This window comes from Crinia signifera, chromosome 2 (assembly GCF_055691185.1).
Source record: "Crinia signifera chromosome 2, ASM5569118v1, whole genome shotgun sequence".
Lineage (NCBI taxonomy): Eukaryota > Metazoa > Chordata > Amphibia > Anura > Myobatrachidae > Crinia > Crinia signifera.
In genome coordinates, this window is record NC_139218.1 from 16,624,742 (window position 1) to 16,652,025 (window position 27,284).

General features: G+C 48.3%; 1 protein-coding gene across 3 annotated transcripts in view; it reads left to right on the forward strand.

Moving 5' to 3' along the window:
• Positions 1-18,576, forward strand: part of TMPRSS3 (transmembrane serine protease 3) — a 63,209-nt gene extending 44,633 nt beyond the window's left edge. For all 3 annotated transcript variants that reach the window (XM_083171641.1, XM_083171640.1, XM_083171642.1), the window contains exons 11-13: positions 5,890-6,032; positions 7,577-7,729; positions 18,230-18,576. In XM_083171641.1, coding sequence (XP_083027767.1) covers positions 5,890-6,032; positions 7,577-7,729; positions 18,230-18,253 — 320 coding nt within the window. In that variant the 3' untranslated portion in view covers positions 18,254-18,576. The remainder of the gene's footprint in view (positions 1-5,889; positions 6,033-7,576; positions 7,730-18,229) is intronic.
• Positions 18,577-27,284: the final 8,708 nt, after the last annotated feature.

Below are 27,284 nucleotides of genomic sequence, written 5' to 3' on the forward strand. Positions count from 1 at the left end.
TGATGAGGAGATACAGCTGGGAACTGTAGTCGGTGGATGAGGAGATACAGCTGGGAACTGTAGTCGGTGGATGAGAAGATACAGCTGAGAACTGTAGTCGGTGGAGGAGAAGATACAGCTGGGAACTGTAGTCGGTGGATGAGCAGATACAGCTGGGAACTGTAGTCGGTGGATGAGAAGATACAGCTGGGAACTGTAGTCGGTGGATGAGAAGATACAGCTGAGAACTGCAGGCGGTGGATGAGCAGATACAGCTGGGAACTGTAGTCGGTGGATGAGAAGATACAGCTGGGAACTGTAGTCGGTGGATGAGGAGATACAGCTGGGAACTGTAGTCGTTGGATGAGAAGATACAGCTGGGAACTGTAGTTGGTGGATGAGGAGATACAGCTGGGAACTGTAGTCGTTGGATGAGAAGATACAGCCTGGAACTGTAGTCGGTGGATGAGAAGATACAGTTGAGAACTGCAGTCGGTGGATGAGAAGATACAGCTGAGAACTGCAGTCGGTGGATGAGGAGATACAGCTGGGAACTGCAGTCGGTGGATGAGGAGATACAGCTGCGAACTGCAGTCGGTGGAGGAGGAGATATAGCTGGGAACTGTAGTCGGTGGATGAGAAGATACAGCTGGGAACTGCAGTCGGTGGATGAGGAGATATAGCTGGGAACTGTAGTTGGTGGATGAGAAGATACAGCTGAGAACTGCAGTCGGTGGATGAGGAGATACAGCTGGGAACTGCAGTCGGTGGATGAGGAGATACAGCTGGGAACTGTAGTCGGTGGATGAGGAGATAGAGCTGGGAACTGTAGTTGGTGGATGAGGAGATACAGCTGGGAACTAGTCGTGGATGAGGATTTGCAGAAGGGATCCGTAGATGGTTGATGAGGAGATACAGCTGGGAACTGTAGTCAGTGGATGAGGAGATAGAGCTGGGAACTGTAGTTGGTGGATGAGGAGATAGAGCTGGGAACTGTAGTTGGTGGATGAGGAGATACAGCTGGGAACTGTAGTCGTGGATGAGGATTTGCAGAAGGGATCCGTAGATGGTTGATGAGGAGATACAGCTGGGAACTATAGTCGGTGGATGAGGAGATAGAGCTGGGAACTGTAGTTGGTGGATGAGGAGATAGAGCTGGGAACTGTAGTTGGTGGATGAGGAGATACAGCTGGGAACTGTAGTCGGTGGATGAGAAGATACAGCTGAGAACTGCAGTCGGTGGATGAGCAGATACAGCTGGGAACTGTAGTCGGTGGATGAGAAGATACAGCTGGGAACTGTAGTCGGTGGATGAGGAGATACAGCTGGGAACTGTAGTCGGTGGATGAGAAGATACAGCTGGGAACTGTAGTTGGTGGATGAGGAGATACAGCTGGGAACTGTAGTCGTTGGATGAGAAGATACAGCCTGGAACTGTAAGCGGTGGATGAGAAGATACAGTTGAGAACTGCAGTCGGTGGATGAGAAGATACAGCTGAGAACTGCAGTCGGTGGATTAGGAGATACAGCTGGGAACTGCAGTCGGTGGATGAGGAGATACAGCTGCGAACTGCAGTCGGTGGAGGAGGAGATATAGCTGGGAACTGTAGTCGGTGGATGAGAAGATACAGCTGAGAACTGTAGTAGGTGGATGAGGAGATACAGCTGGGAACTGCAGTCGGTGGATGAGGAGATATAGCTGGGAACTGCAGTCGGTGGATGAGGAGATATAGCTGGGAACTGCAGTCGGTGGATGAGGAGATACAGCTGAGAACTGCAGTCGGTGGATGAGGAGATACAGCTGGGAACTGCAGTCGGTGGATGAGGAGATACAGCTGGGAACTGTAGTCGGTGGATGAGGAGATAGAGTTGGGAACTGTAGTTGGTGGATGAGGAGATACAGCTGGGAACTGTAGTCGTGGATGAGGATTTGCAGAAGGGATCCGTAGATGGTTGATGAGGAGATACAGCTGGGAACTGTAGTCGGTGGATGAGGAGATAGAGCTGGGAACTGCAGTCGGTGGATAAGAAGATACAGCTGAGAACTGCAGTCGGTGGATGAGGAGATACAGCTGGGAACTGCAGTCGGTGGATGAGGAGATACAGCTGGGAACTGCAGTCGGTGGATGAGGAGATACAGCTGGGACCTGTAGTTGGTGGATGAGGAGATACAGCTGGGACCTGTAGTTGGTGGATGAGGAGATACAGCTGGGACCTGTAGTTGGTGGATGAGGAGATAGAGCTGGGAACTGCAGTCGGTGGATGAGAAGATACAGCTGGGAACTGTAGTCGGTGGATGAGGAGATACAGCTGGGAACTGTAGTCGGTGGATGAGGAGATACAGCTGGGAACTGTAGTTGGTGGATGAGGAGATACAGCTGGGACCTGTAGTTGGTGGATGAGGAGATACAGCTGGGACCTGTAGTTGGTGGATGAGGAGATACAGCTGGGATCTGTACAGCTGGGATACATCTAGGATATGTAGATAATGGATGAGGAGTTACAGCTGGCATATGTAGATGGTGAATGGTGAGTTACTGTCGACATGGACACTGAAACGTAGCGCCGCACCCCCTCACATGGCTCGCTGCGCTCACCATGCTTCGGGCACAGTGCCTCACTACGCTCGGCACACTATTTTATTCTTCCACTACGCCCTAGTGGATGGTAGGCAGTGGCGTAACTACCTAATATGCCCCCCCCCCTTGCACTACCCCTCCCCTCAGCGCACCCCCCCATGCTCGTACCTGCCTGGCCGAATCTGCAGTCACGGTCCCGTCGCCGGCTCCTGCTGCTATAATGAAGACGGACTCTTAGAAAATGGCTGCCCCCATACTGCAGACAGAAAACTGTCTGCAGTATGGGGGCAGCCATTTTCTAAAAGTCAGTTTTCATTATAGCAGCAGGAGCCGGTGCCGGGAGACGGAGAGACGGGACCATGAAGGCAGGCAAGACAGCAGCAGGTAACTATAGCCCTGCAGACCCCCGGCGCCCACATGTTCTCTGCGCCTCCCCGCCACCGCGGGGGCTGCGGAGCTATAGCTACGCCTGTGATGGTAGGGCATGAAATACCACCTCTTGGCACATGTCGGCTCAATTTTTTTTTTAAAAACCCATGTCGACCTTTTGACTGTCAAACTTCCCCATGTTGACGTAATGCTTGTGTCGACCTAATGACCCTGTCGACCTAACCCTGGATGTCGACCTAAATGCATGTCAACCTAATGGTGTTGACCTAATGCTTGTCGACCATCATGCTGTAGACCTAGTGACCGTATCCCGTAGGACTTTATTGTCTGATACATCCGAGTGTCCCTGTATACTGTATACAGAGTAACAAATAGTGTATCAGATCTTTCAGCGGTTTATTGCTGCTTAAGGCCGCCCACCACCTCGCCTAACAACCGTTTCTCATAAAATGCTGGGTGCTCCCCTGCTCTGATTGGTGGATTGCTCGTATTCTCCACCAATCAGCCCTTTGATAGCCTTTTACTGCAGGCAGCTCCAGTTTGCCCCGCACTGCTCTGATTCTGTGACCACAGCCCAAACCTGCTCAGAGGCTAGGGATGTTCACCGGCCACTTTTCGGGTTTTGGGTTTTGGGTTCTGATTACCTTGAGGTTTTGGGTTCTAATGGGTTTTGGCAAAACACCTCCTAAGTGTTTTGTGTTTGGATTTATTTGGGTTTTGGGTTCTGATTTTTTTGTTAAAAAAAGCCTAAAAACAGCTAAAATGGCAGAATTTGGTGGTTTTTTTGCTCCTACGCTATATTGACCTCAATAACATTCATTTACACTCATTTCCAGTGTATTCTGAACACCTCACACCTCACAATATTGTTTTTATTGCCAAAGTTTGCACTGAGGTAGCTGGATAACTATGCTAAGCCACACAAGTGTGCGGCACAAACACGTGGCTCATGTAAGAGTGGCACTGCAGCGGCAGACATGATGGCAGTTTAAAAAAATAGGCCCATAAAAGATACCTATCTGGCTTGATCATGCACTGTTTACCATGTGCAGCCAAGGAGCGGTGGGCATTTTGTGCAGCACAGAGTTTGTCTGCAAGTGTGTTACTGTTTCGATCACTTTAACATCCAACAAGACCCCTATCTGGCTTGATTGTGATTATGATTATTTATAATTAATTTCATCTGATTTTTAATTTGGTGATTAGTAATATTATTCATTTATTATTTATTATTACCATTCGTCTCGTCAATCATTGCCTAATGGGTGGAGGGGAGGGGGCTAATCAATGACTAGGTGGCAGCTGGAAGAGTTCTATCTGGCTGCGACTTCTGTAACTCTATTGATCGCTAGGGTGGATTCAGGTGATCTGGCTCGCTAGGCGGGTGTTCCCTTTGCTCACTGCTTCACATGCGTCCCTCGTGAAGCTGTGCGCTCTGTCGAGGAGGATGTCCTTTGCCGGTAGAGAAGTACTGATCTTCTCTCAAGGTGTTACGACTCGTAGCTGCACTCCCCTGCTACAACCTCAAAACAAGCACCAAGACCCCTATCTGGCTTGATTGTGCACTGTTTACACAGTGCAGCCGAGGAGCAGTGGGCGATTGGTGCAGCAATCAATTACTCTCATTAGTGGAATGCAATCAGTTGTATGCATTTAAAAGACAAGTCCCTCATACGAATGACTCTCAGCAGTGGGCACCAGACCAGACAGGTAGATGAAGCAGTACTAGACACCACACGGTAGATAAGTCAGTACTTAACCAGTACTAACCAGTGAGCCCCAGACCAGACGGTACATACGGCAGTATAGCCAGTGACCCCCAGACCACAAAGGTAGAGATATACGGCAGTATTTAATTATTTATTAGGCAGGCAGTATTTAATTATTTATTAGCCAGTGAGCCCCAGACCAGACGGTACATACGGCAGTATAGCCAGTGAGCCCCAGACCACAAAGGTAGAGATATACAGCAGTATTTAATTATTTATTAGCCAGTGAGCCCCAGACCAGACGGTACATACGGCAGTATAGGCAGTGAGCCCCAGACCACAAAGGTAGAGATATACGGCAGTATTTAATTATTTATTAGGCAGGCAGTATTTAATTATTTATTAGCCAGTGAGCCCCAGACCACAGACCGCCAGACTGGCAGATTCAGTGCAGGCAGCAGTGCAGCACCAGTGGACTATATATATATTTATATTTAATATAATTAATTAATAATTATATATATAATAAATGGCACAGCACAGCACCAGAGGTATGCCCCAGCACAGAGGAGACAGTACTACAGGCAGGTACACAGTTAGACTGTTCTCCTAAGCAGAGGAGAACATAGTACACAGCAGCACTGAGGGAGACAGCCCTAGCAAATAAAATAATTAATTACAGCACAGTTCACCAGAGGTAGACCGCACAGAGGAGACAGTAGTACTACAAGTACACAGTTAGACTGTTGTCCTAAGCTGAGAACAGAGTACACAGCAGCACTGAGGGAGACAGCCCCAGCAAATAAAATAATCAATTACAGGCAGCACAGCACACCAGAGGTAGACCGCACAGAGGAGACAGTAGTACTACAAGTACACAGTTAGACTACTACACAGCAGCACTGAGAGACAGCACCAGCGATTGCAAAAGCTCAAGGACAAGCTCAAGTTTAAGCCCCAGCAGCAGCACCAACACACCCTCTCCCAACCCACTACTTAACTGGAGTGAAGATGGCGGGGGCGCGGCAGCTGCTTATAAAGCCTCGCGAAATCCGACGCCGGGAGATGACGTTCTAATCACGCGGACGGACCGAGTCAGGCGGGAATCTCCGAGCGCTGCTCGGAATCGGGCTCGGAATGATGACGTCCGTGGGGGCTCGGATCTCTGATATCCGAGCCCGCACATCTCTATCAGAGGCCACTAAAATCTTCTTTCTTTTTTTTTTTTGCAGGTGACACATCACAGACAATGGACTACGCTGGGGTCCCGCTTATATCGAATAAAGTCTGTAATACCAAATACGTCTATGGTGGTGTTATAAAGCCATCTATGCTGTGTGCTGGATTTTTGGAAGGAGGAGTAGATACCTGTCAGGTAGGAAATTGCCTTTGATTAATAAGAACGAAATGAAATAAATCAAACATTGATTATCCCAACACTCTCTATTTACCAAAGTCACACCAGGCCACTATCATGAACCACCCAAACGTATTCGTTGCCAATTAGAGCTCATTTAGGGGCCTGTTCGTTATCACTAATGTTCCAGTTACACATGCAGAAACAGTCGTTACTGTGGGGGTTATTCTAGTTCACTCTTTCTGACCAATTCCTTCTTAGATGGACAAAACCATGTGCACTGCAGGTGGGGCAGATGTAAAATGTGCAGAGAGAATTAGATTTGGATGAGTCATTTTGTTTCTGTGCAGGGAAAATACTGACTGCATTATTTCTACACTGCAATATAGATCTCACTTTGAAGTAAAGCCCCACCCAAATCTAATTCTCTCTGCACAAGTAACATCTGCCCCACCTGCAGTGCACATGGTTTTGTCCATCTAAGAAGGATTTTGTCAGAAAGAATGAACCAAAATAACCCCCTGTATGTTGTTAGTAATGGGCACATTCTGCAAAATTCACGATTCAGCAAACTCTCAAAGATGGCAAGATTGGGGAAAAAGAGCCGCTATCTTCAGATGGCGCTGATATCCGCGGGGCCTGCTCCTACATATGGGAAAGAGGTTCAGTGATGCGAAAAGGGATGTGAGTGGATCCTTCTGTTACCTCCATAGAGTCCCACCTAGGAAATAATAGTGTCATCAGCAGTTATACTCTGGTGACCATGTGTGACCCGGTGTGTGTCGACCGCTGTAGGTTGACACCTGAAATAGGTCAAAATGGCTAAGGTAGACAGGGTCGGAACGTCGACATAATCATTAGGTCGACAATGGGGAGGTCGACAGTCAAAAGGTCACCATGCTTCAGGCACTATTTTATTCTTCCACTACGCCCGTAGTGGATGGTAGGGCATGAAATACCGGCTGTCGGCAGGTGTCGGCTCAGAAAAACATGAAAAACTAGCCTGAGCCAGCCTAAGAAGGCCAGAGCACCAGATAGAGGCACCTACACCACCAGGGCCAGACTGCGCACAGCGTCTATTCCCCGCTGCCCAGCGGGTGGCAGCCGGGACTCCCAACTGCCCCCCCCCCCTGCTGCGGGACACTGCTGGCCCTCAGTGGGACACGGGACGTTCCTGCGGGAAACGGGACAGTTGGGAGGTATGGATAATCAAGCACTCTCTAATGATTAGTCAAGTTTCTGTGGTGGCTAGCCACACCCTCTGTGGTGGCTCGCCACACCCATAAATATGGCCCCCGAACATTGCATTCCTTCGTTAGACCCTTCATGCACCTAGTGCTACTAATTGCATAGGCTCAGGTCTGACAGAGAGGCCCAGTGAAGCCTTACTCCTCCCACAATTAGGCCACACCCCCTGAAAAGTACCTGGGCCTGGTCAGGCTCTCTACTGCCCTGCATGCACCAGTCCGGCACTGTACACCACCGGCCAGTGTAAGGGAGCAATGCATACTGTAGTATATAATCTGCAGGCACTGTATAATGTACTGTTTGTTTTGTGATAGGGGGACAGTGGTGGTCCTTTAGCATGCGAAGACAGGAAAGTTTGGAAACTGATGGGGACCACGAGTTGGGGTGTTGGCTGTGCCATGCGGTATAAGCCTGGGGTGTACACTCGGATAACATCCTTCCTGGACTGGATACACACGCAGATGGAGGTAGGTACAATCACTCTCGTTAGCACATTGCCAAATCTTATGTATATATGTCTAGTGTCCGTGTGACTTCAAAACACTGCCATCTGTTGGCAGCAAGGTAAACTACATATGCTTTTAAAGCTTTTGCTTCCAGCGGGCATACCAGTGATTTTATATGTAGCTATGCAGAAGTGTGTCCTTATACAGTCCTGTTACTCCAGGCATCCCATTGGTTAATATAGATCTGATTAGGAGATTGATCATCGGGATTCATCACCAATCATGGCATGGCCTGAGGGGGTTAGGCTGCAGCAGTGTATTTGGAAATGTTATATATATATTTTAATTTGATAAATTTGTTAAATCTTTTTTTATTATGTTTGTTGGTGACATTGCAAATGGTAGTGAAGCATACCTCCCAACGTCACTCTCTCCAGAAGGGACAGAAAGATTTGCTCCTATACGTTCCAATTAATGTATGATTGCCATCACCTGTGTTGAACAGGTCAATTGATAAGAAAAGTATCCAGTTCTGTATAGGTTATTGGTGCGGCCTCATCTAGATATTGTGTCCAGTTCTTTATACTGTAGGTCATTGGTACGGCCTCATCTAGATACCGTGTCCAGTTCTGTATAGGTCACTGGTACGGCCTCATCTAGACACTGTGCCCGGTTCTGTATAGGTTATTGGTACGGCCTCATCTAGATACTGTGTCCAGTTCTGTATAGGTTATTGGTACGGCCTCATCTAGATTCTGTGCCCAGTTTTGTATAGGTTTTTGGTACGGCCTCATCTAGATACTGTGTCCAGTTCTGTATAGGTCACTGGTACGGCCTCATCTAGATACTGTGACCAGTTCTGTATAGGTCACTGGTACGGCCTCATCTAGATACTGTGCCCAGTTCTGTATAGGTCACTGGTGCGGCCTCATCTAGATACTGTGCCCAGTTCTGTATAGGTCACTGGTGCGGCCTCATCTAGATACTGTGCCCAGTTCTGGATAGGTCACTGGTAGGGCCTCATCTAGATACTGTGCCCAGTTCTGTATAGGTCACTGGTAAGGCCTCATCTAGATACTGTGCCCAGTTCTGTATAGGTCACTGGTACGGCCTCATCTAGAATACTGTGTCCATTGGTACGGCCTCATCTAGATACTGTGACCAGTTCTGTATAGGTCACTGGTACTGCCTCATCTAGAATACTGTGTTCAGTTCTGTATAAGTCATTGGTATGGCCTCATCTAGATACTGTGCCCGGTTCTGTATAGGTCACTGGTGCGGCCTCATCTAGATACTGTGCCCAGTTCTGTATAGGTCACTGGTATGGCCTCATCTAGATACTGCCTCCAGTTCTGTATAGGTCACTGGTGCGGCCTCATCTAGATACTGCCCCCAGTTCTGTATAGGTCACTGGTACGGCCTCATCTAGATACTGTGTCCAGTTCTGTATAGGTCACTGGTGCGGCCTCATCTAGATACTGTGCCCGGTTCTGTATAGGTCACTGGTACGGCCTCATCTATATACTGTGTCCAGTTCTGTATAGGTCACTGGTGCGGCCTCATCTAGATACTGTGCCCGGTTCTGTATAGGTCACTGGTGCGGCCTCATCTAGATACTGTGTCTTGTTCTGTATAGGTCATTGGTGCAGCATCCTCTAGAATACTGTGCCCCGTACTGTATAGGTCACTGGTGTGGTCTCATCTAGATACTGTGCCCCGTACTGTATAGGTCACTGGTGCGGCCTCATCTAGATACTGTGCCCGGTTCTGTATAGGTCACTGGTATGGCCTCATCTAGATACTGCCTCCAGTTCTGTATAGGTCACTGGTGCGGCCTCATCTAGATACTGCCCCCAGTTCTGTATAGGTCACTGGTACGGCCTCATCTAGATACTGCCCCCAGTTCTGTATAGGTCACTGGTACGGCCTCATCTAGATACTGTGTCCAGTTCTGTATAGGTCACTGGTGCGGCCTCATCTAGATACTGTGCCCGGTTCTGTATAGGTCACTGGTACGGCCTCATCTATATACTTTGTCCAGTTCTGTATAGGTCACTGGTGCGGCCTCATCTAAATACTGTGTCCAGTTCTGTATAGGTCACTGGTGCGGCCTCATCTAAATACTGTGTCCAGTTCTGTATAGGTCACTAGTACGACCTCCTCTAGATACTGTGACCAGATCTGTATCAGTCCTTGATGGCTAACCTTGACACTCCAGCTGTTGTTGAACTACACATCCCAACTATGTCTGCATCAGATTAACCTGATAGCAAATAATAGCAAAACTGAAGCAGAGCATGCTGGGATGTGTAGTTTAAAAACATCTGGAGTGTCAAGGTTAGCCATCAAGGGTATAGGTCATTGGCCCATATTCTGAGTCAACCATTTGACCATGTTGACTATATGAATTTTGACCATGTGAAATCGACCTATCGTCCGGATCCCACTGAAGATGCCATACATAACTCCTTTGTACAATGATCTGAAAGCAGTATCTGGCTGGTGGCGGGTGGGAGGGGTGTGAGACGTATAAGGAAGTATACAGGCAGAGCCCACGGTGCAGGTTATCGCGCTCTGCACTCACAGAACAGAGATACGGCACCTGCAGGCTGAGATAATCTTCTACAGAGTACACACCTGTGCAGGGGGATCAGATTGCTCCTGTTTGGATTGCAGGGCTGGAGAGATTTATTTTGGAAGTGAGAACAGAAGGTAACACAACTAGAAGCTATCAGCAAAACACAGCTGCGTCAGTACTGGCCGACGGGGTTTCCACGCTGCATTATATAAGATTTTACTTCCCTTTATTTAAATGTTTTTCTTTTTACAGAGCCTTTAGTTTTCCTCCATATACTGAGTCAGCAGTCAGCTCAGATCCGAGGCTCTTTGGGCCTGATTCAGATTTGATCGCTGATGTACGGACTTGCGTTTATTGAGCATGCATACGGATCGCAGGACGCATGAGCGAGGCAAAATAGTGGCAGAAATAGCAAAAATAGGTCATTGTAATCCCCTCGCAATATGGCTGACAGGAAGACGGCGTTTGTGGGTGGTAACTGGTCGTGTAAGGGAGTGTCAGGGGAATGTAGGCATGCCCAGGTGTGGTCAGGGAGGGTGTGACGTCATCTCTGGCCCCAATCCGCTTGATTCTGCCGTAGATGACCGGTCCAAATAGCATGTGTATAACATCCGATCCCATCCAATGTGCAATGCCCTGCACATCGGACCGGAGTCGGAGGTCACACGGGCTGCACATTAGATAAGTCATATGTGCTGCGTCTTTATCGCACCAGCGATGTATCTCACATTTACACGGGGCGAGTTTTCTTTCTCTCTGGACGGCGGCCATCTACTCGTAGGCATCTGCAACTTTGCAGATGAGCAATCTGGGCTGAATCAGGCCCTTAATCCTATCCCACTTGGGTACCCCTGGCAGCCAATTTGCATTAGCGGTATCCCAAACATTTGTAATCAATATACTTGCTTTTATTTGTTTATTTTTTAATATGTTTATGCGTATCATCAAGTAACTATATATATATATATATATATATATATATATATATATATATATATATCTATCTTATATATTTGGCTACATCTGTCACTCAAAGTGTGTCTGGAGCTGTAACGCTGGGTGGAGCCTCTGACTCACATGACTGACTCACATGACAGAGAACCAGCCCAGTGAGCCCACAGACAGTGCCAGACACCCTCTGCCTCTCCATGTTACACAGCAAAGACACCGCTACTCACCAGACACACCAGGTGAGCGCCCCACACCTCCATACCTCCCAACATGACCCTCTCCAGGAGGGACAGAATGCTCTGTTTGTGGACTTCCATCTTAATTTATGATTGTCATCACCTGTCATTTTAAACAGGGTAATTGATAAGAAAGGTGTTTAAGCACAGGTGATGGTAATCCATATATTAAGAAGAAAGTCCAGAAACAGAGCAATGTGTCCCTCCTGGAGAGGGTCATGTTGGGTATGCACCTCCCTCCCTCCCTCCCCCCCCCCCATTCACGGCATCCCCACGATTAAATGGCACATGCAAAACACTGACATGGCTATGGTCGACAATGAAAAAGAATGACAAGATTTATTTTTCACTTTTTCAATGTTTTCATATTCATTCTCATGTGTCGACATGGACACCAATGAAGTGCCACACTTATGTCAACATTTACATGTGTTGACCTTTCTGTGTTGATTTTTTCTTGTGGCGATTCGCGGCACCCCCCGCGACCCCCCTCCCGCGATTTGCAGCACACCCCCCGCAATTCGCGGCACCCCCGGTGACTCCCGCGATTCGCGGCCCCACCCCGTGACACCCCCCCTCCTGCAATTCGCGGCACCCTGCGACCCCCCCTACCGCGATTCGCGGCCACCCCCCAGGCCCCCCCTCCCGCGGTTCACGGTGCCCCCCACGACCCCCCCTACCGTGATTCCCCACCCGTGACCCCCCTCCTGTCATTGCGGCAACCCCCTGGCCCTGCGACCCACCCTCCCGTGATTCACTGCAACCCCCCGCGTCCCCCCATCCCACGATTCGGCACCCACACCCCCCCACCCGCGACCCCCCCTCCCGCAATTCACGGCATCCACCCACGACCCCTCCTCCCATGATTCGCGGACACCCCTCACCTCCTCCCTCCCCCCCCACCCCCGTGCGTGATTCACGGCAACCCCAGGATTAAATGGCACATGCAAAACACTGGCACGGCTATGGTCGACAATGAAAAAGGTTGACCTGAGTTTTTGAAGATTTATTTTTCTTTTTTTGAATGTTTTCATATTCATTCTCATGTGTCGACATGGCCATGATGAAGTGCCACACTTATGTCAACATTTACATGTGTTGAACTTTCTGTGTTGATTTTTTCTTGTAGCAATTTTTTTCCAGTGACAACTATGAACTATGTGCACGTCAACCTACACATCATCAACCAATTCTTTGTATAATATATAACACCTGTTCTGTTTTACTGTAGGTGCTTTAAGTCAGACCTTTTACTGCAACTATTACTGTTTATGTAAATGCATTCTGAATGACATCAACATCCTACCATCCTTCTACAAGAATATATAACCAACTTGGTGATTCATCGCGTCCCGTGCCCCCCCCCCCCGCAATTCACGGACCCCCGCGCACCCCCCCTCCCGCGATTCGCAACCCCCCCTTGCGCAATTCACGCCCCCTCCCACGCTTTGCGGACCCCCGCCCTCTCCCGCGATTCCGACACCTGCGCCCCTCCCTCCCTTGATTTACGGCACCCCCCGCGCCCCTCCCGCAATTCACGGCACCCCTAAGCCCCTCTTTAGTCCCCCGTATACTCACACACCCCTATCACTACCCAGCTTCCTGCTCTCCTGAACCGTAACTTCCACCACTGGGGAGTTGCTGATGCTGTTTTGCCCACATGCCCCTATCATGCCTCATAGCCCAGCCTCCTGCTCTCATGCACCCGAACTCCCACCCAGTAGGAGGAGACACTGACTAAGGGCCACCATCCTGTACTGCCACGCTGGACCCTCACCCACTGGCAGAAGCTGCACAGTGTCCCCCACCCTCCTCTTTAGTCCCCCTTATGCCCACACACCCCTATCACTACCCAGCCTCCTGTTTTCCTGTGTCTTGACCTCCGCCAGTGGGGAGCCGCTGACTCAGAAACACCCTACTATACTATTGCACACACACACCTAAACAACATGTACACACAGCGCCCCCCCCCCACACCCACAAATGTCACTGTACCATCCACACTATCAATGTACATCTTACTCTGTAACCGCTTTTTAATTAAACAAAACAATACACACCCCCTTCCACATCATATGCTCTCTATTTAACACATTTCACCTATAACTCAAGTTGCAATACAGGCCATCTTTCATACAATTCTAACCATCTTTCTCATATACAAATGTTCACAAATTAAGGGGGCGCAGCCCCTTACGACGGTGTGAAGAGCGCCCGTAGGGTGCGATGAATCACCTAGTATATATATATATATGTATATATATACATACATACATACACAGTGCTCGAAGTGGAAATTTTAAAGTGGGGTAAGGAGAAAAAATGGAAACTCTGGAAAAGGGGGTGTGGCCAACTGAATGGGAGGGTATCTAAGTGGAGTGTACCACACCACATACCCCTTATACACATTATAGGGGTTATTTTGGTTCACTCCTTCTGACAAATTCCTTCTTAGATGGACAAAACCATGTGCACTGCAGGTGGGGCAGATGTTACTTGTGCAGAGAGAATTAGATTTGGGTGGGGTTTACTTTAAAGTGAGATCTATATTGCAGTGTAAAAATAAAGCAGCCAGTATTTACCCTGCACAGAAACAAAATAACTCACCCAAATCGAATTCTCTCTGCACAATTTACATCTGCCCCACCTTCAGTGCACATGGTTTTGTCCATCTAAGAAGGAATTTGCCTGAAGGAGTGAACCAGAATAACCCCCTATGCATGATTCCCTATGAGCAAGCTGGCTCCCCGGTTGTGGTGTATAACTAATAGGCTCCCCACATGAGGCACTGCCTTCACCTATTGGCTGTCGTTGATGAGGGGGGAGGCAGGTTATGGTGTCCCTGGAGGTAGCTTGCAGTACATGGCCACCACGTGCATAGGACAGTGTTGTTTGATGCCCGCTGCCTGGGTTTTATGGGGGCTCTTCTGTTCCCAGCTCTTTCCTCATGAGAGCTTGGCCTCCGTACCGCTGACTTGCCCCCCCCCCCCAACCCTGCAGGGAGCGGACGGATCTCCAGCTGTCACGGTCACGCTGGCTCCTGCTGCTCATGCCGGCATCCCTCCTACGCGCCATACACTAGCCGAGGCTGTAAAAAAAAAAAGCAGTGCTGGAAGGAAGTGCCGGTAAGCCATACCATAACGGTGTATACCGGCCCACTTCGGGCACTGTATATACAGTATATCAAAGCTTTTTTTGCATTAAAAATAAATTAAAAGGCTTATACATTTATGGGTTTATGTCTTGTTATTTACACATTCTTTTTTTACAGGGGAACTACGAGACCCAGCGGGCACATCAATATCCCCCCATGCTGAGTCTTGTAGTTCTCCTGTATAAAGCAATGTGTTTTTATCTATGTTTTACACACACCAGCCTGGGGTCCACTGCTCTGGTACACCGGGGACAGCCCCAGACTTGAGCCCTGGATGGAGGACCCCCTTTAATGGGGGAAGGGGGGGGGGTTCTGACTCCCCCAGGTACCCTGTCCAGGGCTGACCAGTCACGGTGCTTATGGTAAGGCCATTGGACCTTGTATAACGAGCTGTGGCATACACCGCTGGCTGTTGGAGCCCGGTGCTGGTTCCAAAATATGGGGGACCCCCAGTTTTCGTGTCCCCCATATTTTTGGAACCAGGAACGGTCCAAGAGCCAGGGGCTGGTTTCAGACATTTGGAAGACCCCTAAGCTTTTTGTCCCCCATATTTTTGGATCCATGAGTTTGGCTCAGGAAGGGGGATCCCACTTTTAATAATGTTTACCAAAAATCGCACCCTATTACATTTGCCAATTGTATACTTTATAATGGGAAAACATCTGGATGCGAATTGTAATGTGCGATTTATACCAATAAATGTGCAAATTAAATTGAAATTCACCCACCAATATGTGTTTACCTTTAGTAAACTGCTATATATTCTGTTTATAAAATATACATGCTTTGATATAATGTGACATGACCAGTTACAATGACAGGATGCTACAGGTTGAGTATCCCTTATCCAAATATCCGTTATTTTATTTATTTATTTATTTACACTTTCTTATATAGCGCAGCAGTTACCGTTACAGTGTCTTATATAGCGCAGCAGATTCCGTTACAGTGTCTTATATAGCGCAGCAGATTCCGCTACAGTGTCTTCTATAGCGCAGCAAATTCCGTTAGTGTCTTATATAGCGCAGCAGATTCCGTTACAGTGTCTTATATAGCGCAGCAGATTCCGTTACAGTGTCTTATATAGCGCAGCAGATTCCGTTACAGCGTCATATATAGCGCAGCAGATTCCGTTACAGTGTCTTATATAGCGCAGCAGATTCCGTTACAGTGTCTTATATAGCGCAGCAGATTCCGTTACAGGTTCTTATATAGCGCAGCAGATTCCGTTACAGTGTCTTATATAGTGCAGCAGATTCCGTTACAGCGTCTTATATAGCGCAGCAGATTCCATTACAGGTTCTTATATAGCGCAGCAGATTCTGTTACAGTGTCTTATATAGCGCAGCAGATTCCATTACAGTGTCTTATATAGCGCAGCAGATTCCGTTACAGCGTCTTATACAGCGCAGCAGATTCCGTTACAGTGTCTTATATAGCGCAGCAGATTCCGTTACAGTGTCTTATATAGTGCAGCAGATTCCGTTACTGCGTCTTATATAGCGCAGCAGATTCCGTTACAGTGTCTTGTATAGCGCAGCAGATTCCGTTGCAGGTTCTTATATAGCGCAGCAGATTCCGTTACAGTGTCTTATATAGCGCAGCAGATTCCGTCACAGTGTCTTATATAGCGCAGCAGATTCCGTTACAGCGTCTTATATAGCGCAGCAGATTCCGTTACAGCGTCTTATACAGCGCAGCAGATTCCGTTACAGTGTCTTATATAGCGCAGCAGATTCCGTTACAGCGTCTTATATAGCGCAGCAGATTCCGTTACAGTGTCTTATATAGCGCAGCAGATTCAATAACAGTGTCTTATATAGCGCAGCAGATTCCGTTACAGTGTCTTATATAGCGCAGCAGATTCTGTTACAGTGTCTTATATAGCGCAGCAGATTCCGTTACAGCGTCTTATATAGCGCAGCAGATTCCGTTACAGCGTCTTATATAGCGCAGCAGATTCCGTTACAGTGTCTTATATAGAGCAGCAGATTCCGTTAGTGTCTTATATAGCGCAGCAGATTCCGTTACAGTGTCTTATATAGCGCAGCAGATTCCGTTACAGTTTCTTATATAGCGCAGCAGATTCCGTTACAGTTTCTTATATAGCGCAGCAGATTCCGTTACAGTGTCTTATATAGCGCAGCAAATTCCGTTACAGTGTCTTATAGCGCAGCAGATTCCGTTACAGTGTCTTATATAGCGCAGCATATTCCGTTACAGTGTCTTATATAGCGCAGCAGATTCCGTTACAGTGTCTTATATAGCGCAGCATATTCCATTACAGTGTCTTATATAGCGCAGCAGATTCCGTTACAGGGTCTTATATAGCGCAGCAGATTCCGTTACATTGTCTTATATAGCGCAGCAGATTCCGTTACAGCGTCTTATATAGCGCAGCAGATTCCGTTACAGTGTCTTATATAGCGCAGCAGATTCCGTTACAGTGTCTTATATAGCGCAGCAGATTCCGTTACAGCGTCTTATATAGCGCAGCAGATTCCGTTACAGCGTCTTATATAGCGCAGCAGATTCCGTTACAGTGTCTTATATAGAGCAGCAGATTCCGTTAGTGTCTTATATAGCGCAGCAGATTCCGTTACAGTGTCTTATATAGCGCAGCAGATTCCGTTACAGTGTCTTATATAGCGCAGCAGATTCCGTTACAGTTTCTTATATAGCGCAGCAGATTCCGTTACAGTTTCTTATATAGCGCAGCAGATTCCGTTAGTGTCTTATATAGCGCAGCAAATTCCGTTACAGTGTCTTATAGCGCAGCAGATTCCGTTACAGTGTCTTATATAGCGCAGCATATTCCGTTACAGTGTCTTATATAGCGCAGCAGATTCCGTTACAGTGTCTTATATAGCGCAGCATATTCCATTACAGTGTCTTATATAGCGCAGCAGATTCCGTTACAGGGTCTTATATAGCGCAGCAGATTCCGTTACATTGTCTTATATAGCGCAGCAGATTCCGTTAGTGTCTTATATAGCGCAGCAGATTCCGTTACAGTGTCTTATATAGCGCAGCAGATTCCGTTACAGTGTCTTATATAGCGCAGCAGATTCCGTTGCACTTTACAATTGTACACATTGATAGAACACACTGGGTAACAACAGACTGGTAGGAGGGCCCTGCTGCAAGCTTATAATCTATAGGGAAATAGGAGGGAAATACAGGGACAGGCACCAATCTAAATTATTCTGAAAACCATAGTCTCCAAAATGTCATTTTTTTTGCTAAAATACTACGGGGACATCAGTAACTGGCACTACTGGGGACGTGATATGTAACTGGCACTAAAGATGTACAAGACAATGATTGTTTGGCATTCAAATTCAGTATCTGACATTGTACACAAACCTTGTTTGAAAAGCTTGTTTTATGCACAAATAAAATATATTTGTGTGTATTTCATGTGTTTTATGTGCTTATACAACATAAACGCAAGATACCTCATTGAAATATAAAAATATTCCGAAATATGGAATTATTCATTATCCAAAATTCTACTGGTCCCAAGCACTTTGCATAAGGGATACTCAACCTGTATTATATATTGTCTACCGGTAACCAGAATTATTCTTATACTGTTACAGAGAGAAGAGAGGACGATGAACTAGGAATTGTAACCTGCCTGCAGTCACAGCTGTATATTATACTCTATACGTGTACAAGTGGAATTGCTTCCTTTGAATGAACAAGGACAGAGAATCCCCCAGACCATTGATCAGTCACGAAATCTCTTTGAATCAATATTAATAAAAGGCGTAGTGCGTCTTATCACCCTGCGTGCTAGCAGCATCACCCAGTGTATATAGACTGAGGAGCCTTTATACTGCGGCCTTTGTTACAGAAATACGTCCATCTTATACTATTGTATGTACCATGTATTTAATAACAGCGAATACAATTTGCCGTTTTCAATAAAGGAGGTGAAATACAACAGGCTGACTTGTTATGTATCATAAACAAGGAAGTACTAGGAATTATTAATGATCTAACCTATTGATATATTAATATCAGATGTGAGACTTTTATGAGTGACATATTTCTATGACACCAATGATTTGGTCCATAGATTTGAAGAAAATTTTAAAGTTGTACTCAGCTGCTTTGTTTTGGGGTTATGGGGGTAAAAAATCTGCCTGCCATTAACAATGCATCACCATTGTACTCTGGAAAATTTGTACCTGCTGGGTGTCCTGCAGGTACACATGCGTAAACATGGGCGTACACGGGGGTGTGCACACAAAAAGCTCGGTGCCACAACCGCCTCGATCGGAGAACGCACCATGCATTTTAGGCCAAAAACAGGCGGACGCCAAAGAGTGCTCCTGACCAGCCCTAGAGATACCGTATGAGAGCGGACGCCTGGGTCTGCTAATTAACGCAGATTACTAGTCAAACTCATACACCTGAATGCAATAAGCAATGCTGCAGGCTATTAAGTGAAATGCCAGTGAAATGCCTCATTTCACTACCTGCAAGCCACACACAGCCCAGAAATACATAGGAAGGTTCTCTTTCTACACTTTTAAACATGTAAAGGTTGGTTTATTTTTAAGTACTATTAATCCAAATACACGTTTCTCTATATGTCCAGGTAGTTATTTTTTAACCATCTACACCCTTAGTGCAAGTGTGTTTTACATCTTTACAAAGCAGGAGACACAATTAATAGGAGTAGACATGTAGATACATGTAATGAGGGGTAAAATGTATATTTATTAAGGTGTTTATTAAGGAAGACAATTGAGGTAATAGAAAACAATTATTAAATAACACTTAGTGTAATTGTCATAATTAAACTTGAAAGGGAATATTTGCAGGCCAATATATGTGAAGCGTACGCCACCGCGCTCGGACGCATATCCTCTCACGATCGGGGAGACACGCTGAAAAAGGCTGAGATCCGTCTGTGCACGGTGGCGTATGCTCAAATGTACGCCACTCCCCTTTGCTGGTGTCTGAGACCGTCCATGCGCGGCTGTTCTGTGGGCGGAAAACGCTCGGTGTGCACGTCCGTACGCACGTTTCACCGATCCGATCAGAATAAGGCCCATAGTAAAATAGTAGTTGAGGTTGAAAAAGGACATCCGTCCATCAAGTTCAACCTTGTTTTGCAGATCTAACTAAGGTGTATGGCCCCCTGTAATACAGGCTTGCCTACCCTTCCGGAACGGCCGGGAGCTTCCCGAAAATTGGGTTCTTCTCCCGGCCCCCCGGGAAGGTGGGCAAGTCTCCCACTTTCTGGTAATAGCCCCCGCTCCCCCCTTGCCCGCTGGTTTAATTACCGTAAATCGCGGGTCCGTGGTGACGAGGCGGGGCTTAAATGACGCGATAGCTTCATTTTGCAGCATTTAAGCTCCGCCCCCTCTCCACGGCCTGCGAATCACAGCGGTTTCCAGCATGGGGGTGGGGCCAAGTGATTTCAGCCTTGCCCCCGCCCCCCTGACGTGTTGCCTCTCTGGGCTTCTCCCGGAGAGGTGAAATCTAAAGTACTGTAGGCAAGTAATCTAATCCCCCTATTGTAGCTAAGGGCTAAATAGTAGTAGTAGTAGTAGTACGTTTATTTATATGGCGCCGCAAAGTGTCCGCAGCGCCGTACATAGCAAACAAAAAAAAATGACGAGGTAACGTACAGGGTGTGTTGAAAAATACAGTATAAATGGGGGTATAGCTGGTAGAACTAAAATCAGCATCAGTTCAGAAGTAGGTGTCAAAATTGTCAAGGAGACTAAAGATGAAGTAGAGGAAGGGAAGAACAGGACAGGAGCACAGGTGAGGTAAAGAGGTAGGGTGAGTACGTGAGGAAGGAGGGCCCTACTCATAAGAGTTAACATACTAAAAATAGGTGGGTGGACGAACGAAAAACAATAGGATAAGTAGGAACGGAGGGGAACGGAGGCAGGATAAGAGGATCAAAAGAGGTTAGGAGGAGGGATAGGCTAGTCGAAAAAAGTGGGTTTTGAGGGAGCGCTTGAAGGAGGTAAGGGAATCAGAAAGCCTGATGGGTGGCGGGAGGTTGTTCCAGTGCAGGGGGGCAGCGCGAGAGAAGTCTTGGACACGGGAGTGGGAGGAGGTGATTAGGTGAGAGGTCAGTCGGCGGTCAGTGATGGAGCGAAGAGGACGGGAGGGAGTGTGGATAGAGATCAGTGAAGAGAGGTAAGGAGCGGTGGAGGAGGAGAGAGCTTTGTAGGTGGTGGTGAGGAGTTTAAAGAGAACTCGGAAAGGAATGGGGAGCCAGTGAAGAGATAGACAGAGGGGGGAGGCGGAGGTAGAGCGGCGGGAGAGGAAGATGAGCCTAGCAGCAGCGTTAAGAATGGATTGGAGAGGTGCGAGGCGGGTGAGAGGTAGCCCGGAGAGAAGGATGTTGCAGTAGTCAAGGCGGGAGATGACAAGAGAGTGAATGAGAATTTTGGTCGCGTCAGTGGAGAGGAATGGTCTGATGCGTGAGATGTTGCGTAGGTGAAAGCGGCAAGACTGTGAGAGAGCACGAATGTGGGGGGTGAAAGAGAGGGAGGAGTCAATGATGACACCAAGGCAGCGCGTTTGGTCGGTGGAGGTGATCTCGGTTTCACCAATACTGATGGAGATAGTGGGAGAAGAGGGGATGTTCGGGGGATGGAAGATTAGAAGTTCAGTTTTAGCCATGTTTAGCTTCAGGAAGCGTTGGGTCATCCAGGCTGAGATGGCTGTGAGGCATTCAGAGACCTTGGACAGGAGTGATGGGGATAGATCGGGGGAAGAGAGATAGATTAGGGTATCATCAGCATAAAGGTGGTAATGAAAACCATAGGAGCTGATGAGAGTGCCCAGAGAGGTGGTGTAGAGAGAGAAGAGGAGAGGGCCAAGGACAGACCCTTGGGGAACACCGACTGGCTGCGGGGTAGTAGGAGAGGAGGAGCTCGGAGTGGAGACGGAGAAGGAGCGATCGGAGAGGTATGAGGTGAACCAGGAGAATACCGTGCCAGTGATGCCAAAGGAGCGGAGTGTGTTGAGCAGGAGAGGGTGGTCAACAGTGTCAAAGGCAGCTGACAGATCAAGCTGGATGAGGATAGAGAAGAGGCCTTTGGATTTAGCCGATATTAGATCGTTAGTGACTTTGGTCAGGGCAGTTTCAGTGGAATGTAAAGGGCGGAACCCGGATTGGAGGGGGTCGAGAATGGAGTTAGCAGTAAGGTGGTTTAGGAGACGATTATAGGTCAGACGTTCTAGGAGTTTGGAGGCAAAAGGGAGGAGGGAGATGGGCCTGTAGTTGGATGGGGAGTTGGGGTCCAGATTTGTTTTTTTGAGAATTGGGGAGACAAGAGCGTGTTTGAAGGAGGAAGGGAAGATCCCAGAGGATAGGGAAAGATTAAACAGGTGAGCCAGGTGAGAGCAGACTGACGGACTGAGACGACGGATAATATTGGAGGGGATAGGATCAAGCGGGCAGGTGGAGGGAGAAGCGGATTGAAGGATAGAGTGGACTTCAGCAGCAGTGGTGGGGTAAAATGAGGACAGGGGTTGGAAGGAGGGGAGTGGGGATGTAGGAGGGGAGGAGGGAGAGGGTGGGGTCATGGCAGCAGTGATGGCAGTCCTGAGAGAGGAGATTTTGGTTGAAAAGTAGGTAGCAAAATCAGCGGCTACGATGGAGGACGGAAGAGCTGGAGGAGGGGGGGAGAGCAAGGAGTTGAAGGTGGCGAAGAGCCTGCGGGGATTGGATGATTGGGAAAGGATGAGGGACTTAAAGTAGGATTCCTTGGCCAGAGCAAGGGCAGAGCTGAAGGAGGAGAGAATGAATTTGAAATGGAGATAATCCGCGAGGGAGCGTGATTTCTTCCAGAAGCGCTCAGCAGTGCGAGAGCACTTTTTAAGGAATCGGGTGATAGGCGAGTGCCACGGTTGGGGGTTGGAGCATCGAAGGGGGATAGAGGATGGAGGGCAGGCAGAGTCCAATGTCGAAGATAGGGTGTCATTATAGAAGGAGGCGGCGAGGTTCGGGCAGGACATGGTGGTGATTGGGGCGAGAAGAGGACACAGCGTGTTAGAGAAGGCAGCAAGATCAAGTGTGTTGACGTTATGCCGTGAGACAATGCGCTTGGGAGGGGGAGTGGGAGAGGGGGAAGCAGTGAGGGAGAAGGAGATGAGGTGATGGTCAGAAAGAGGAAAAGCCGAGATAGTGTAGTCAGTAAGGGAACAAGAGCGAGAGAAGACGAGATCGAGGGAGTGTCCTTGGATGTGGGTGGGAGAGGTAGTCCACTGAGATAGGCCAAGAGAGGAGCAGAGAGAGAGGAGTTTGGAGGTGCCAGGATCAGCGGGGTTATCCAAGGGGATGTTAAAGTCACCAAGAATGACAGATGGCAGGTCAGAGGAGAGGAAGTGTGGGAGCCAGGCGGCGAAGTTGTCGAGAAATTGGGAGATAGGGCCAGGGGGGCGGTATGGGTTGTACCCCTGGATGCTTTTTTTCCAGTAACTGTTTGTCCAACCTTATTTTAAATGTATTTAATGTGTCTGCCCATACACTACTAATGGTACGGAATCTATTTTCCTCCAGTGTAAAGGTGCCCACAGACGCACCGATCCCGGCGTGCGTTGTGGGCTTAACTAGCACACATAGCATCGCATCGTATGCCTTGTGCATACGATGTGCATGCGATGCGATGCTAGAAAAAGCTAGTACAAAAAGTATGTGCAGCACATACTTTTTGTACTGTACGATGGGGTGTACTGTACGATGGAGCGCGCACCCCATCGTATAGCATCGCACCGCCGGGAACGGTGCGTGTGTGGGCACCTTAAGTGCGTGCATATGTGTCCTAGTCTCTGGCCTCAAAGCAAAGAGGGTACCTGATAGTCCGTTCTATTGCCCCCTGATATTTGTACATGTTAAGCATGTCTGCTCTTAAATGCCTCTGTTCCTAATTTGGTTAATCTTTCTTCATAGGTAAATGTCTCCATCCCTTTTATCAGTTTAGTCGCCCTTCTCTGGACTTTTTCCAGCTCTATAATGTCCGTTCTGTAGTGTGGGGTCCAGAATTGCAGATGAGGTCTAACCAATGCCTTATGGAGTGCTATAATTACATTATCTTCTCTAGTTTCCATGCCCCGTTTTATACAAGCTAGTATCCTGTCGACTTAGTGGCCGCACTGTGACACTGAGCACTGCACCCCAGTTTTTTGTCGATTTGGACTTGTCGACTGTACAGATGGCGATTGGCCCATCTTTGCAGGGGCTGGCGTTTCTAATGCCAGCCCCGCCATCCCGCCAGGGGGGCCCGTGCGCACGAGATGCTTGCACACTCCCTGGCAATGGAGCCTGCCTCCGGTCCCCACCGCCTCCCCCACCATCACAGCAGGTACCCCTCACCGCCTCAGGCATCCCCCTAACCCTGCACGTCTCCATAAAGCGGAGACGAGCAGGGACACACAGCGTCCCTGCCGAGAGACTGGGACGCGCATGCCTGTGAGACGCACGCGCATCCCAGTTCATTGTAGCCCCTGTCCGCCGACGCACACCAGCGGGGAGGGTCTGGCGAGCCCCGGCCAAGGATGGCAGGAGCTACATCTGTTGGTCTTTTTTTAATTCTGATTTGCCCCAATCTATCCCATTTTGTTTATAATTTGCACCCTGGTTAGGTCTTCCAAGATGCGTGACCTTACATTTATTAGAATCACATTTTCCATTTACCTGCCCACTCATTAAAGGCCCCATTACACTTGTCCAACTTATTGTCCAACAAGTTGGACCTGATTGACTCGAGATTTATCCTATGTGCAGGAGGATCAATCTCTTCCAATCTCTTGGTTATACCCAATGGCATGGGATTGTGTCCTACACATCAGGCACATAAGATTTTGTCAGATAAATTGACCCAATCCCCCTGAATTGGGTCAAATCTGTCAAAATCGCACAAGTGTAAGGGGCCCTTTAGTTTGTTTAAATCTCTCTGTAGCGTGGAGACAGCCTCAACCGTTCTAATCACCCTGCACAGTTCTGTGAAGATGGATATATAGTATTCTGTTCTCTATATCATAAATGAAAATGTTAAATTACGGAGGCCCCAGCACAGAAACCCTGTGGTACCCCGCTCGGTACTGGTTCCAGATGGAATAAGCTCCTCTTACCACCACCCTCTGTTCTCGGTCCTGCAGCCAGTTCCTTACCTAGCTACAAATATTACTGTCTAGTCCCAATTCCTCCATTGTATGAACCAGCCTCTTATGTGGCACAGTGCCAAATGCCTTCACAAAATACAGCTGAGCTACATCTACAGCATTTCCAGTGTCTATGTTTCTGCTGGCTTCCTCATAAAAACTGCTACTTGTGTATTATCACGGCGCCCAAGTTTCTAACGTACAGCACCGTAGGGAAATCGCATCGCATGAGCCACTGAAACGGCAGTGCGATGCGTTGCGATCTTCCTATGTAATTTATTCACTGCTCTCTTAGCCCCGGGGAATCGCATCACATTGCATTGCAGTAGATGCACAGGACCCTTGGGTGAATCCCATCTGGACCTGGTGATTTATATATTTTGAATTTGCAAAGCCCCTTGTACAGTAGATCTCCTCTTTGGTGAATTCTATTTTTAGCGCTCCTCCCTTTTGAAGTGCCTGTAAATTCCAACGTCTGCTCCTCCCTAGTGAAAACCAATGAAAAAATGTATTTAGTACTATAGGACTGCTTTGTCCTTGTCCTCAGTAATGCTATTTCCATCACAGCTGTACCTTCTCACACAGCTCTCCTCCCTACCCACACAGATCTCTCCCTCAGACATCCCTGCCCACAGCACAGATCTCCCCCTTATACCAGGGTTGCCGACCCTCCCGGAATTTCCGGGAGTCTCCCGAAAATCGGGACCCCCTCCCGGCCCCCCGGAAGGGTGGGCAACCCTCCTGGATTCAGGGGGGACCCCCGCTGTCCCCCGGATCGCGGCATTAAAATGCCGCAATCCTCGGGTCTCAGAGGAGGGGGCGGAGCTAAAACGTCACAATCGCGTCATTTTAGCCCCGCCCCCTCCACGGAGATCCGTGAATTCCCTGCTTTACCAGCATGGGGGCGGGGCTTAGTGATGTCACTCGTAAGCCCCGCCCCCCTGAGCGGCTGCTGAAACTCTCCTCTCCGGGTTTCTCCCAGAGAGGAGAATAATAAAGTCGGCAACCCTGCCTTATACAGATCCCTCCTCTCACATAGGGGCTGATTCAGGATCCAAATTTGTCCCAAGCCCAGATGGAGGAAGCCTGGGGGGACCACTTTATTAGGGTCTGATGTTTTGGCTGGGGAATCACCTTGATAGCTGTTGGAGCCCGGCGCTGGTTCCAAAACTCCTTTTGTCCCCACAAGTGTTTTCTGGTTTTGCTAAAAGCAACTAGGTCGACACCACTAGGTCAACACGCAGGAAGGTCGACATTGGCTGAAGGTCGACATGGGTTAGGGTTGACAGGGTCATTAGGTCGACATACATTAGGTCGATAACGGGAAGGTCAACAGTCGAAAGGTCGAGATGGGGTTTTTCACTTTTTTTTGAGCCAACATGTGCCGACAGGCGGTATTTCATGCCCTGTCGACATTCGGGACAAAAAAATTGAAAAACCCCAATGTCGACCTTTTGACTGTCGACCTTCCCCATGTCGACTGAATGCATGTCGACTTAATGACCCCGTCGACCTAACCCATGTGATGTGCGCCGGACCACAGCACCACTGACCTCCGACGGGCATCGGGTCCAATCAGGTGTCAAACGCATGCAATTTGGCATGATTTCCCCCAATTTCTCAGTTGGCGAGAGCATACACAGAGCACGGCGGCTCCCCCTGCTGGCCATACCATGCACGGTACACAGCATTCAGTGCGGACCCTCATTAAGTTGTAACAAAATTCTGGGTGTAATTTAGGCCCGTTCCGATGGCAGGGTGGGGGGTCTGTGCTTGTGTATATTTGTACATATGCAGACCCCCCTGTGAAAGCCATTGGCGAGTATCACTTTCGGAGAAGGGAGGGGGGCGGACTGGGGGCGGCATCAGGGGCCCAGCGTTTTATAGGCGTCCCCATGAAAATGTTGGAGGTTCCCCTGGAAACACAGGCGTGGCATTTCCTGCTCGTGGCGGGGGCGGCTGACATCACATAGCCCTCCCCCTTTTTGTTGATTTCCGACAGAAATAAAAGTCAGTGCTCACAAACTTTAATGATTTCTGTCCCCTTCATCCGCATGCGAGCAGGGCAGGCGACAGAGGGGGTCAAAGGGGACACTCATACCGGGCCCTGACCAGTTGAGGGGCCCCAAGACTTTGAGGGATTCAGGGTCTTAAAGCATGGCTGCCTGATCACTTGTCTGGCTACCTGTACTAATGAGTTTATTGTCATCACGCAACACACTAAACCACACAACGCACAATGCTGCGCCCTCCCACCTCTGCCCTCCCATATTATATTGCATTGTAAATATTAATTATCTATTTACTTCTAATAATAATAAAAAATACTTTCAATATGCAATGTAATAAGACTCCGCGTTCGGTGATGGGGGCCCCCCGAGATATCAGTGTTCCGGGCCCCAAGATTTCTGTTGCCAGCCCTGCATGCGAGGGGTTGTGTTCTCTGACAAATCCCCTTGCATGCTAGCGAGGGGATGCAGGCGGCACTGGTGAGGAAGAGGGGGAGTGGGC